The 15165-nt window shown below is 40.2% G+C and overlaps 1 protein-coding gene across 1 annotated transcript; it reads right to left on the bottom strand.

Moving 5' to 3' along the window:
• Window positions 1-661: 661 nt before the first annotated feature.
• LOC115817170 (major histocompatibility complex class I-related gene protein-like) lies at window positions 662-8060 on the bottom strand. Its single transcript, XM_030780436.1, has 7 exons — window positions 7964-8060; window positions 5750-6016; window positions 3629-3907; window positions 2438-2710; window positions 1818-1922; window positions 797-853; window positions 662-714 (listed from the first exon to the last, which is right to left on the bottom strand). Exons 1-7 carry the CDS (start codon window positions 8028-8030, stop codon window positions 662-664), a joined length of 1101 nt encoding a protein of 366 aa, XP_030636296.1. The 5' UTR covers window positions 8031-8060.
• Between the last annotated feature and the right edge of the window lie 7105 nt (window positions 8061-15165).

Below are 15165 nucleotides of genomic sequence, written 5' to 3'. Positions count from 1 at the left end.
AAATGCCTGATTTCGCGGCAGCTTTTCTGAAAAATTGCGATGCATGTTGCGATGCTTTTGGGCGTTTTTTTGCAGTGAAATGGCAGGAGCAAGTGGAGATTGCAAGAATAGTTGCGATTTTTTTTTCTTTTGAATTATAATTGAATCTGTCACCGGAGTTTGCCCCGCTGAAGTAGTTCGCGAAAATGCTGCTTCCTGCTTGTAAGCACCTTATGTTTGGCTGTCTTTTGTGTCAGCATTTCTGCCATGCGCAACCGAAAATGGTCTCCCGCAGTGTGTGCACCCAGCTTGAAACTGGGACAATCCCTGATAAATCTTTAGCAGTTACTTTTGTTGGTAAATGTAAGACGATCATGTCGTGCCTGTCTGCACTTTCACAACATAAAATAAGTGAGTTTGGTGACATATGGCTCAGCGTTTTGCACAAGGCTCTACCGCAGAAAACTGCGATGACTGGTCAAACATGCAGAAAAGTTGACATGATTAGACAAAATCACAAGGGCACACAGAATTCACGGGGATTGGCTGAATTTGCATTAATTGTTGTGATTGCGACATTGCGAAATCCTGGAGGGACTGACAGATGTTCTGATGGCCTATAGAAGTGAAAAACACATAGTTATGGAGTGATATACTGGTTAGCACACTGATATAATGACTTCTACTGTTGATGCTGCTCTTCATTCGGATTTAAGAGACTGGCTGCTAATTTACCTGAACGAGGTCTCAAGATAGAGCACAAAACACACAAACAAACTGTGCATAAACACACACCATTCATAAAGATCATCTTTACCTGTTAAAATGGGCACATCAGAGTCGTTAGAGCCAACAGAGGCAGCAGAGCTGGGACCTGAATGTACAAAAAAACCAAACAAACAAAAAAACCCAACCCCAAAAGATATCAGTTTAGACACGGATCATTAGGATCATTAGTCATGGCACTGGAATGTTTACCTGCTCTTCTGTTAAGATCCTATATGTTCTACTACAGAAACACACATTCATTTTATTAAGGAGACTTTATCTTCTCACACTGCTTTAGACTGTTTTTTCCTCAGTGAACAATGAAGCAGAGAAATATGGCTATAATAATACTCAGTCACTCATGAAAGTCATAAGAATTAAATTATAACCATAAGTGTCAATAATTAATATACAGTCATGTGTCCCTTGACGACAGGGATACAGTCTGAGAAATGTGTCATTAGACGATTTCACTCCTGTGCAAACATCACATAGTGTAGGCCTACTTACACAAACCTAGATGGTATAGCCAACTACACACTCTAAAATAACGATAAAAACTAAACCATAAAAAGAGTACAGTATAGTAAATACATGAACCAGTAACACAGTTGTTTATGATCATAATGTAGTATTGTGTACTGTACATAACTGTATGTGCTATACTTTTATATGACTGGCAGTGCAGTAGGTTTGTTTACACCAGCATCACAACAAACCATTTGTTTCTCAGTATTTAAAAGATAATTTTTTTTTACAACCACCTGACATCAAAAACAAAGAAGAATATTCACGGTCTCTCCATTATTTAAAATAAATATTGTACAATGCACTGACTGTTTAAATATGTTAAGATTAGCTAAAACACAACAACAGGAAATACTCACGTTTTTTCTTCCCATAAAAAATATCTATGAAAACAGGGGGAGAAGTCAAATTAATTTAAAATAAAATAATTAGGACAGTTTCTTGCACTCCTTCGCCTCAGTAATGAAAACACTCACACACACACACACACACACACACACACACTCATAAACACACACACACACACACACACACACACTTACCACTCTTGGATCTTATGAAGAGCCCAACACCAGCAATGACAGCAACAAGGACAATGACTGCAACCACAATGCCAATGATCACGCCGCTGTTATTGTCAGCAGGCTCTGAAACAGAGAGTAAACATGGTGTAGTTAGGGTTAGGGTTAGGCTGTGAATAAACAAGCAGACTGTGATATTTCATGCCTGTAATATACATCTTAGTGTTCTCCTGACTATAAGGATGCCAAGTTGATTGCCAAGGTGGTTGATTATTTTCAAATTAAAAAACAAGTTTGTTAAAAAACAAAATGTTCTCAGAGAAATTACAACTGTGTGACATTCATGTGACTAAAACTGTTATGTGTTTTACTATTGAAAAACTATTTGAAGTAACAACGAGAATGCTGATAATCTGTAAATGAATGATGAGTGATGAATGACAGAGTAGGAAAAAAAGACAGTGGTATGATGGTGCCACATAAAAACAAAACAGATCACTCTCCCTCTTACGACAAACGCCTAATTTCCTCACATCCATTCACTCCTGTGTGTTCCCCACCTGTTCCCTGTGTCCTCTTGTCTCCACAACAATAAAAAATGACTAAGCACACATTTCAGTTACCCTCAAACTCTCTCTTACCCCAGGTCTTCACGGTCCTGTCTGGCAGGCTCTTATGATCTACAACACAGGAGTACTGGTGCTCAGTCAGTGCCTTAGCTGAGACTGTCAGTCTGCTCCTCTTCTGGAAGGTTCCATCTTCATTGGGTAAAGTCTCCAGCAGCTCCACATCCTCATTAAGGTCCTGACCATTTTTCTGCCAAGAAATCAGTGCTTGCCTTGGGTAGAAACCTGTAGCAAGACACTCCACTGAAGAAGAGGAGCTCTTCTGCAACAGATACACCTCAGGAGAGACTGGAGAGAGAGAGAGAAGGAGAAGGAGGGAGAGAGTGAGAAAGAGAGAGAGAGAGAGGGAGGAGGAGGGAGAAAGAGAGAGAGAAGGAGAGAGAGAAGGAGAGGGGTAGGCAGTTAAAACAAACAACAATATTATGAATACTACATGCATAATGCTCTGATAGAGGTATTAATTAAACAAATATGACACAATCACAGGTAAACAGATTTTACAAAGTTAAATTAACAGTGGTGATTGCTTCATTCAGATGAACTGAATTGTATTCAAATTACCAATCTAAACCTTACATTACAAAGTCTGTGTGTGTGTGTATGTGCGCGCGTGCGTGTGCATGTGTATGCGTGCGTGCGCATTCGTATGCATGTGTGTATACGAACCTGCGTGTACGCGCGTGTGTGCATGTGTGCACTTATGTGTGCGCGTGTGTATGCACAAGTGTGTGTGTGTTTGTGTGTGTGCTTGCAATGAGCAAGATGATGCAGTGTGCATGGGACTGAACAGTATAAGACCCTGCAAGCGCAAGTTGTGTGTGTGTGTGGGACAGAGACATTATTATGATTAACAGCCCCTCTGGTGGTCTCCCTATCGGTCCACGCCCAAAATAAAGAGCCATCACTAAACTGCCCCAAGTCCGTGTCTGTGTCAGTTCATGTCACACGACAGTGTGCTACCCTGTGTCTGCTCCTCACACCACCCTGACGGTGCAGCTCGGCAGAGTGGAGCAGGGATGAGTCCTCCTGCCCTCAACCCTGAACACCCAGCACCACCAGGATATTGTCACAGTGTGTTAGCATGTGTGTGTGTGTGTGTGTTAGCGTGTGTGTGTGTGTGTGTTAGTGTGTGTGTATGTGTGTGTGTGTGTGTGTGTTAGCGTGTGTGTGTTTTCAATGCTGATGGTATGTTCAGTGCTGCTGTACCTGTTCTCTCCAGAATGCTCCTCCCATAATGCAAGTATTGTATCAGCCAGTCAATGCAGGTCTGAGTGAGGTACTGTCTCTCATAAACAAGCTGTGCTTTGTCATTGTCCCATTTCTGTTTAGTGATGACAGCCTGCTGAACTGGAGCAACCCATCTTATGTTCCTCACATCCAGAGATATGAAATCCTTTCCATCATATCCATACTGTTCAAACCCATACGTTTGTCCAGTCTCATCATCCAACTCACAGCCGTACATTCCCTGCCATGTGTGCACACCTGAGACAGAGAGAGAGAGAGAGAGAGAGAGAGACTTACAGACAGCTGGTCCAGAATGCTGCTGCCAGAAACCTGACCAGAACAAGGAAGTTTGATCACATTACACCTATCCTGACTGGACTCAACATTATGATGACTGTCAGCCCTCGGCACTGGATGACGGCATTGTCCATCGGCCCAACCCAAACTGAAACCCCTCTACTTGTAGAGTTTACAAAAGCATCCAAACAGCACAAAGAGAAACGTCTTGTTAACTGTATTGTGTGTGTATCAGACAGACTGATTTGTGTTAACTGTATTGTGTGTGTATCGGACAGACTGATTTGTGTTAACTGTATTGTGTGTGTATCGGACAGACTGATGTGTTAACTGTATTGTGTGTATCAGACAGACTGATTTGTGTTAACTGTATTGTGTGTGTATGAGACAGACTGATTTGTGATAACTGTATTGTGTGTATCAGACAGACTGATTTGTGTTAACTGTATTGTGTGTGTATCAGACAGACTGATTTGTGTTAACTGTATTGTGTGTATCAGACAGACTGATTTGTGATAACTGTATTGTGTGTGTATCAGACAGACTGATTTGTGTTAACTGTACTGTGTGTGTGTGTGTGTGTGTGTGTGTGTGTGTGTGTGTGTGTATCAGACAGACTGATTTGTGTTAACTGTAAGGGTAACGAGGGTCATCATTTTTCAAGATGTGTGTGTGTGTGTGTGGGCCTTACTAATGCCAGTGTTAATTTTTGCAGGTGATTTTGATTCAGTCTTTGATTTAGTGTTTTGACTAAAATACATATTCGTTCTTGTCATATTTTAGTCATTTGACCATTGTTAGTTTTAGTCTAGTTTTAGTCAACGAAAACTATACAAGTTTAAGTCAGATGGTTTGTGGTATTTTTCCCCACTGATTTTGCACCCAAACTGTTTGCAGTGCGTTTTATTTTCAGTTGTATTAGAGCCAAAATGTGTCCACAAATCCGTTCTTTTTCTTCTTCTGAGAGCAGGTCCGATTTGAGTTGCTAAGTTAACGTTAGTTAAACGTTTAAGGTTTGATTTCCAGTGGAGGGGGATATTAGTGGGGCAGCACCACCAGTATGTATCAACCAATCATAAGCATGCAATACACTGCTGTGCATATCATGCAAACTGAGTGCATGCACATAATATAGGCTCATGGTAGCTAATTTGCTTGTCAATTTGTCTGTCTCTGACATTAGCATCTCGTTAGTATTCGTCAACGAAAACGGTAATATATTTTGTCACAGTTTTTACTTTCAAAAGGTGCATTTTTATTTATCGTCTCGTTTTCACTTCGTCACAGATTTCATCGACAAAATTAACACTGACACACACACAGTACATACTACATATGTATGAGTTTGTGTGTGTCATACCACGAGGAAAGAGCATGTGAGAGTCTGTGTGTGTGTGTGTGTGCACGTGTGAGTGGGGAGAGTATATACATGTGTGTCTGCCTGCGTATGTGTGTGTGGGTCTGTGTGTGTGTGTGTGTGTGTGTGTGTGTGTGTGTATGTGTCTGTGTGTGTGTCTGTCTGTGTAGAAGAGAGTATATATGTGTGTGTGTGTGTGTGTGTGTGTCTACGTGTGTGTCTGTCTGTGTTTGTGTGTCTGTGTGTGTAGAAGAGAGTATATATGTGTGTGTGTGTGTGTGTGCGCGCGCGTGTGTATATATGCGTGTGTGTGTATTTTTACCAACTTGCTAAAGGGAAAGAGTGAATGTGAATGTACATTTCCCTTTACAGACAGAATTTGAGGATTTATCCACCTGAGGACTGTGTTTCTCTCTCTCTCTATGCATGAGTGTGTGTCTACATACCTGATGACTCTGTCAGGTTGAAGCGTTCCTTTGCTGTCTGGATGTTGCTCTTGAAGTCTTGATGTTGACCAAGCAGGATCTGAGTCTCTCTGTTCCAGTAGTCAGCTTCCTCATTCTGTCTGATCCAGTCTGTTTTAGGAACAGCTTTCTGTGTGTAACTGTCAAAGTACATGAACTGCACACCATCCACCAGACCCACAGCAGTGAACTCTGGAAAGTCAATGTCTCCTGACACAGCCGTGTAGAAATATATCAGAGAGTGACGGCCTGTAAACAGATATGACATTACATTTTTTTAGCAGATGCTTTTATTGAAAGTGGGGAACCAATTTAAGCCACAGACCTATGGGCAAACATTAAATATTAAATATATCTATTCAACAGGACAAAGTGCAAGCAATAACTGTGAGTTTTCTTTCAAGCCAAAGAGCAGGAGATTAGGTAGAGAGGAACACAGTGGGAGCGCATTAGGCATGTTAGGGTGTTAGAGGTGTTAGGTGTTAGGAGAGGAGGTGCTCTCAGAAGAGGAGAGTCTTCAAAAGGTTCTTGAAGATAGAAAAGGATGCCCCTGTTCTGATTGCAGATGGTAGCTCATTCTACCATCAGGGAGCCATAAAAACGAAAACAGTCTGGACTGAGATTGCCTTGTGTGTGAGGATGGCGCTGCCTGACGATGTTCCTGTATTAGTGAGTTCAGTATCTATTCCCTTTAGTATCTCCAGTTCAAATGACTTGCATATCTTTGGACTGTGGGAGGAAACCCACGCACAAATGGGGAGAACATGCAAACTCCACACAGAAAGGACCCTGGCAGGAAACCAAACCTGGGACCTTCTCACTGTGAGGCGACAGCACTAACCACTGCGCCACTATTCACCCCAAATCCCAGAGCTAAGAACATCTACTACAGGATGAAAAATGTAATTAAAATAACAACTAAACCCGGCCACTCCATTTAAGTCTAGTAGTAGTAATAGTAATCCTAAATATGTAATAGTAAGCAGACTATTTTACTAATGATAAGTAGTTCATGTGGTGACTGTAACTGTAAATTAAATTGGTGATTTTTCAGCTGCAAATATCTCTGTTTCTACAGCTGTTACCTAAACAAAAGTAATGTCAAATATATGCTGTTTGTAGACAAAGTGATCTATACACTATATAAATTATTAATTTTAATGGAATGTTGTAATGGTTTGATTATGATACTGTATTCTTTCTGAGCTGTTTTCACAGACTCAAGGGGTCTTAGAGCAGAGAGGAATCTTGTTGAGTTGTAGCTTTTCAGCTCCTTTTGTGCCCATTTGAAAGAAGAGAACAGCAAATGTACTTAAGTGCTCAATTTTATTTTGAACTGACAACATACCCCTTGACTTCGCTTAGCAACAGCAAAGTCCGGGAACAAAGATTGACGGAAGAGATAAACAAACACTACATAGATGTAAGATCTGGGGCAATTTTTTCTTGCTTTTTTGCGTCGTGACTTCCAGTACTAAATTAATCAGGTTTTCACAGCCACCAGACTAAGATATATATATATATATATATATATATATATATATATATATATATATATATAGCTCCCCACTATAATGCCGTACATACTGTAAGATATAGCATCACTTATGCTGTAGTATTCACTTATACCTGCACTTATCTGTAAATAATACTATGCTTTTGGTTAGATGCTACTGCATTTCGTTGGCTTTATACCTGAACTCTGCACAATGATAAGGTTGAATGTAATCTAATATATATATTTTTTTTATTTATACATCAAATGTTGTGACAGCTGCACCACTCTGCCCTGTACAACTGACACTTTATTCTGGAGTTGTTTTTCTAGTGTTTTTTTTTTTCCTTTCTTTCTTTCTTTGTCACGTGGAATAACGACAGTTCTTCATTGTCATCTGTCTCCGGGTAGAATAAAACTAAGCGCGTTAATCCTTTTAGACGGGTACAACTAGAGAATCGAAACTTAATTCAGTCTTCAGTTCAAGTTCGACAATACAACAAACAACACGATACAAGACGACTGTAACTGTTTTGAGCTGAATTTATGGCTACTTTCACAAAGTTCAGGTGCCAAACTGCTTCCGATTTACCATGATACCAAAAAAAGTAAGGAGCTATAATATAAGAGGACGATATGGCGTTCACTCTGGTTCAGCAGCCGAGAAAAGACGCATATTAGGCCTAGAACTTCAAACTTACTTGCAGAGGCGTAATGGACCTCGAAGAACAGCAATAGCAGAGGCAACACGAGTCGCATATTGATCATTAGGAGTAATCCAGGGCTCGACAGTTTGATTTTAAAAAGGTCCGACACGGACCTGATTGTCCTTTCACAAACATGTACTCAACGAAACTATGAGCAAATTGTGTCTACCTTGGGAGAGCGTACGGTCGGGGCCAATAGAAATTCAGCAAAAGACATTATTAAGGTGGAGCAAGTACACCTGGTTGATTTACGAAAGACGCAAGGAAAAGACTACAATCGTTCGGCCTTTCCACTTTATAGTATTAAAACTGGGAGTATGTATGGTGATTCTGCTTTTTTGATTTTGTTCTGAATAAGAACAATATTCAGCGATCTGAAATATATGTTGGTTCAAGTAACAACTTGAAGAATTTGCCGATTACACACGATTACAACACCATTTTTAATCACGGTTTGTACTGACTTTCAAAATCGTAAGTTTTAATCCCATTTCAAAACTGTTGCATTGCGGTAATCAAGAACGAAGCATTAAATTATATGCACACACACACGCACATTAATGTAAGGTGACCATATTTTGGTCTTCAAAAAAGAGGAGGGGGGGACGGATGAATTCCTCTCCTAATTTACGGGGAAATTTAAGTGTATGTCACTTTTGGTTCCTGTCGTTGCGCATGCATGTAAGGCTGATGGTTGTCAGTGCAATATGATACTGCATCTTTACCTGTCTGCTGCAACTGCTAGCATAATAACACTGGTAAGATGATCCTATCTCTTTCCATTCAAGTTTTGGTGGCATTACGTCTTAAGGTCCCTTTGCTGTTGCTGTGGTGTTAACGGTAATGAATGAGATGCAGTTTAACCAATATTTATGGCATGATAGTGTACATGACCGTCCATTGGTGGCGTGCGAGAGGGCGGGACCTAAAGGAAAAGGTCAAAGCAATGCAAATGCACACAATGAATGGCGACTGTGCAGAGCAAAAGCCAAATCATTTTTTGGCGATTTAGAAATCCCGGCTGCACGCGTTTTATAGGTCCGAAAAAGCGGACATGTCCGAGAAAAAGAGGACGTATGGTCACCTTTATTAATGTTAATAGGCACATACAAGTTATGGTATGTACAGTAAAACCACAGCAATAATAATAAGAACAAAAATTTATGTAAGGCATTTAACAGAAAACCGACCAAAGTGAATCAGAAGAAGGCAAAGGAATAAAAGGGCAAAAATTAAAAATCAGTGTTTTTCACTGTGTATCAGAAATGAACAGAATATTTAAAAAGGTACAACATTCAACTTAACTAAAGCTTGAAATACATATCAGAGTGGGGTGATTTTTACGTAGTGACAGGCTGTTTAGTCACATGCAGATTTTAGCCCTGGCCAAGAAATAAAGTTGTTTTTTTTTTTTTTTGATTTGGAGAGCATGGGGTTGGGAACCTTTGATATTAATATTGATCTTTGGCATCAGATCTCATAACTTAAAAGTCATTAAAACTGAAGCTGACTGAGAGCCAGTGAATGCCACCTAGAGAGGATGACACGTGGCTTTTCATATTTTTTTTAGTCTTGCTGAAAATTTTCAACTATCTGTAGATGGGGAGGGAATGTTGTTTTCAAACAAATGCAAGAGGTTGCAGTATTCTAGCTCAACAAGACAGTGTCAGCTATTAAAATTGAAAATAAAATTGAACTGAACATTCTCCTACATGACCTACCACATGTAAGAGCACTTTCAGTGCCATACATTACTGGCAATCCAAACCATTTTTGCCCTGAAAGTTCCCTATTTGAATCATAGCAATTTTAAAATAACCTTCAAATAACATAATGGGCCTCATTCACCAATATCTTATAAGTTTTTTCTTAAATTTGCTCTTGAGAAAGGTCTTAAAAAGTCGTCAGATCAGATCATACATCAGAGTCATGACGTGTTCTTAAACCGCAAAATTTGTTTCCGCACCTTTGTTCTTATAATGATGAATCTCATTGTCCTCATAAGTTGAAAGCGTGTGCCAGTTGTTCCTAATTAGCATAGGTAAATGCCCCGCCAATCCCCATAAAAGGGCATGAAACCGCGAGGCAGTGCGTACACACAGCAATCTGTGGAAGCCCATTTCTGACACAAAAAAATGTTTGCTTATTTGCGACTTCATTTCTCGTAATTCTAACATTATTTCTCACAATTCCGACTTTATTTCTCGCAATTCTGACTTTTTTTTTTTTTAAACCTTGGAATTCTAACTTTGTCTTGTAATTCTTGTAAGTTCTTTTCTAACAACCAACAAGTAGCTTGAGCCATTACTTGTGCTCCTGCTTTAATGGTTCAATGCAACACACGTACAGTAGCAGACAGGAGCGAAGGCTACAATGGCTGTGTCTGCTCTGTCCAGGTATTTAAATATTTATTCATATGAACAAAAAATTAAAACTGACTGTCACACACCTGCTTCACAACCTGTCTGGTTATTTAAGGTCAACACCTCAACAGTTATTGGCCAAAATGCATTGCTTGCTTACTGTAGCACCCCCCAGTAATCAAATGTCTTAGAAAGGGGTGCCAAGTCAATGTACTACCGGTCCCAAGTCAGCATACCAAGTCTGGTTTTGATATATCAAACCGTCACTAAGTTATGGCTATACTTCCTGCTTGGTGACTTTGCCATCGAATATGATTGCAGAACGGGAAATGGCGACATGTCCAGACCTCAGGATCAAAAAAGGCATGACTTGAAATAACAATCATGATTTCAGACCGAAGATATGAGGGGTAATGAGCAAAAACTTTTTCTTATTATAGCGCCCCCGAGTGGTAAAATGAACGAAGTCTTGAGTCAGTCCACTAAGTCGGGTGTCGATACATCAAAGCGTCATTGAAATATGAGCACATTTCCAGTTTGGTGACTTTGCCACCAAATTCGATTGGCTGTGATGGATGAACACTTTCACAAATCGAAAAGCCAACAAATAACTTTTGTGAGGCTTGTTCTGAACATCATCTGTGCCAATTTTGGCTGGGCAACATTTGTGGGCTTTGAAATTTTTAACATTTTCTTTCAAAATCCAATATGGCATGCATTGACATCATGGCGTTGACCTAAGGAATCCAACGGTGCCCCATTTTTGAAAATTGAGCATACAGTTCAAAACTTGCGTGCGTAAATGCACCTCCAACTTTGAACCACTGCTGGCGCTAGAGTGCTAGAAGTGTGGACATGAAGCCTGGTGAAAAGAATGAGGGGACAATCAGTGTGCCACATTTCACAACTTTTTGCCATACGGTTCTAGATTGTAAGTCGCTTTGGCTAAAAGCGTCTGCCAAATGCAAAATCGTAAATTGTAAATTGTAGGGGCTGCCATAGACTCCAATGGCAGAAGAAGAAGAAGAAGAAGAAGAAGGTAGAAACACATTTGGTGCCTACACAGCTTCACTGCTTGGCCCCCAGATATATCTAAAAGACATAAACATCATCTGACAAAGCACTTACATGTCATCATCATAAGGAAGTAGAGTTCTATAAAGTTTTCAGAGCTGATATGAGAAGAGAATTCTATTTTTCATACATCATGAGGAAGTAGACAGTACATTCTCAGAAAATCCCTGCTGAAAATAACAAAGCAAAACAAAAATTAAAGGAATCTGGAGAAGAGGGTGCAGTAAGTCCATCCAAATAGCCACCCTGATAGCCAGTCCAACAAGGGTTTGAAAGCCTGATTGCAGAAAGCCTGAATGATGTTTGGACACCATTTGTATACTACTGAATGCAAGAGTAAAGCACAGAAAACACAGTCATGAAAGCCTAAAAGTGTAAAATACAGAAAGGAGCTTTAAGGTGTCAGTAACTATCACAGACACAACCAAAGAATTTTTAAAGTCAAATGTGTTGTCAGCGGTTGGGCAGCCAGGAAACAGACTCCACTTATAACTAGCTCTCACGCATTGTCATATGTTGATATATAAATACAAACAAACAAACAGCTGTAAGACTTGGATTCATATAATCATATTTTTGGTGTCCGTCACAATCAGTGGTGTAGAGGTAAATTTGGTAAGGACCTACATAACATTATCAAATCACTTGTCGTGAAGTCCAGCATCACAGTAAATAAACTCTAGCTTGTGTACATTGCATTTGTAGCACTCTGACCCCCTTATGTATACAGTGTGGGTAAGGCCCTAGATTCTTTTTCTAACGGAATACTAATAATCTTGGCCTTATATAACTTATCTATACAGTCATTTTAAACAGTACAGACAAATCAGAGGAACAATTTCACACTGCGCACAAACGAGACTGATCACAGACCTAAAAAATAACTATTACCAACTATATACTGTAAAAATATTAAAGCAAAATAGGATTTAGTTAAAAATGGAAGTTCTCTCCCCCAGTTATACATACAATTTAAAACGGATCCCCATACAGAGACCATACGGAGTCGGTCAACAGATATACACCTACGCGCGCGCACACACTGTAACGCAAGAACAGCCGGCAACAACAAAGTGAAATAAAACAACATTAAACAAAATAAAACGCCCCAGGACGATGTCGGCAATTGTGAGCCTTGTGGCCCTAATCTTACAGCCGCTTCACTAGTAACTGACCAGACAGCAAATTATGCGCTGATACCTCGTACAGTCCAGCGCTCAGTCTTGCCGTCACTCTGTTATCTGATGAGATGTCGCAGCGTCGCCGTCTTGCTGTGTCCTGCGGTACCACGGGGACTTAGGGTATACTCGGTAACCGGTAAGCGCTTTGTAGTAAGATCTTTCGTTCCTTAAGCGGAAACCTACATTCTGCAGCCAGTACCCGCAACGTGTGCTTCTAAAACGTGACTGAACGTCCTTTCGCTCAAACGCTGAAACGAAACTACCTGTAAATTAACCCGTGTAGTAAACTGATGAAAAAGTCAAGCAAATAACAATCAAATTTCGTAATAATTATCATGTAGATATTCGTGTTCAATAACCTAAACATTGATGTACATAAAGCTCGAATTAACTTATTTCGGACACCACAAAATCTCCTCAGACGCTTCTCGCTCTCTATCTAAAATCGCTCCCTCAAGTGCTAGCATGCGGAACGTCTCGTGAACTCCAGTAATACAGAAACACAATGAACACATCCAAAAATGAACACGAACAAAAACAATACAATGTAATAACACTCGGTAATAATGTTAAGAGTATATATAACCAGTCAGTGGCGGGCTAAGGTATGTGCGACATGGGCAGCCGCTCAGGGCAGCCTCTTGCCGGGGGCGGCACGGGGTACTACCGACACAAAAAAAGTCATAATCGTGACATTTGCGCGATCGGATTTTTTTCGCTCATCTGCACGTCACGTAAATGATATCATGTTACAGTGTTTGTCAATTTACCTTGTCGGAGTGGGCGCCCTGATTCTAGTTCGTGAGCTAAGCAGGCCACTGCCTGGGACGGTTGCACACTCAGAAGTACGAGATGGGGAGGAGGGCGGGGGTAGGCTGACCTCAGGTCTCCCCACTGGAAGCCCGAGGTAGGGAGAGCGAGCGAATCTATCAAACAGCGCACCTCTTACCTTGTGCAGTACTAATGCAATTAATGAAATCAGTTTCACAGACATACAGCAGCATTTTTTTTCTGGTTTGTGTGAAATCGTTAAGAATAATATGAAACTAGGGTAAATTGGTAAATTGGTTTGGTCTTGGTTTCTTGATTTGGTAAATTGGTAAGGTAAGGTAAGTTGGTTTAGTCTTGACTCTGTTGTGGGATGGGTGATGTACTGATGCTTCTTTTTATATTTATGAGTCTTAATTTTGCATATTTTTTTTATTTATGCAGTTTTAAATTATGAAGATTTATTTGTGTTGTTCCAAATGTCTGAATAAAAATTGCAGATGGTGCAGAATGATGCCTTTTTTGTGGGGTGATTACAGGGGTTTTTTTGTTTGTTTTTTTGTTTTTTATTTATTTATTTTTTTTTTATTTTGTATCTAAACAGCAAACTGAAAACCAGGGGGGTATTCCAGAAAGCAGGTTTAGTGAAAATTCCGAGTTAGTTAACTCCGAATAAGTAGCACACCTCCTAATAGAAGAGCCCTATGCCCAGGGTCGGATTGGGACACTTCATTTTACCAGGCAATCCCGAGTTCCAGCGGCCCACTGCTCATTGCAAGGTTTTACCATACAGTTACCATATGGTACCATGCTCAACTTTCCAGCATCATGTATGGACCTATAGCTCTAGACTAACCAAATCATTCCGACAGGATAGCCGAATTATAATATTATATGGCGTCTTATCACACACAGGTCATCGCACAAGGAAAGACTAAGGGCTCTATTTTAACGACCTAAAGCGCATGGTCTAAGTGCTTCTCGGGCGTGGTTATGCCACTTTTGCTATTTTAACAGCGGATAAAATGGGCGCAAAGTGTGGCGCATGGTCTAAAGGAGTTGTGTTTGAACACTTAAGTACTAATGTGTGTCTTGAGCGTAACGTGAAATAAACCAGTCAGAGTGTCATCTCTCATTCCCTTTAAAAGCCTCCTACGCTTGCACTTGGGTCGATCGCTAATATAACGGCGGAATTAGCAAGAGCAAGAAACCAGACAATCAAGGTGGTGGAGACAGACTTTCTCGGTCGCGAGGTGAAAGCATGAGGAATTTAAACAGCAGACAGCTCCCCAAGATGAAGCAAGACGATTTAAAATTTCCCAAATACATTAAAGATTCGGTGGACACGGTTTTGGACTTTTTCTCAGTCAAATAAGGCGTTCCATTTACTTACCAGGCAACAGATGAAGCATCTAATAACTTAGACTTAGACTTAGACTTGGACTGCTTTTACTGTCATTTCCACATATGCATGACATACAAGGGAACGAGATTACGTTACACAAGGACGACAGTGCCACATAAAACAAACAACAAATAAATACCACATAAAACAATAAATAACGCACAATGGGAGGGTTAAAAAAATCCGGGGGGTAATAAATATGACAACAGACGTACTGAGTAAAACAGAAGTACTAACAAAATGTTTGAAGCGCATTTTCAGCACTCCAAACGTCCTCTCAATCATAGTACGTTTTATTTTCATGTTAAATGGCAGAAAACACGTTTTCGACTGAATGACAATTCAATCACTGCTGTTGGTAAGATATTCAGGAGGTGACAGCCGTCTGTTACAGCCTGGATAAGC

The sequence above is a fragment of the Chanos chanos genome, chromosome 7, assembly GCF_902362185.1.
Source record: "Chanos chanos chromosome 7, fChaCha1.1, whole genome shotgun sequence".
Taxonomy (NCBI): Eukaryota; Metazoa; Chordata; class Actinopteri; order Gonorynchiformes; family Chanidae; genus Chanos; species Chanos chanos.
Note: the sequence above shows the minus strand (reverse complement) of the source record. Positions and strands in the feature narration are given on the sequence as shown.

Excerpts from the sequence above, each read along its gene's own strand:
- LOC115817170 (XM_030780436.1), bottom strand. The coding sequence starts at position 8,030 with ATGATCAATATGCGACTCGTGTTGCCTCTGCTATTGCTGTTCTTCGAG. Across the intron at positions 1,923-2,437 it reads CAGGACCGTGAAGACCTGGG|AGCCTGCTGACAATAACAGC; the intron begins GTAAGAGAGAGT and ends TCTCTGTTTCAG. Across the intron at positions 854-1,817 it reads CTTCATAAGATCCAAGAGTG|GTCCCAGCTCTGCTGCCTCT; the intron begins GTAAGTGTGTGT and ends TTGTACATTCAG.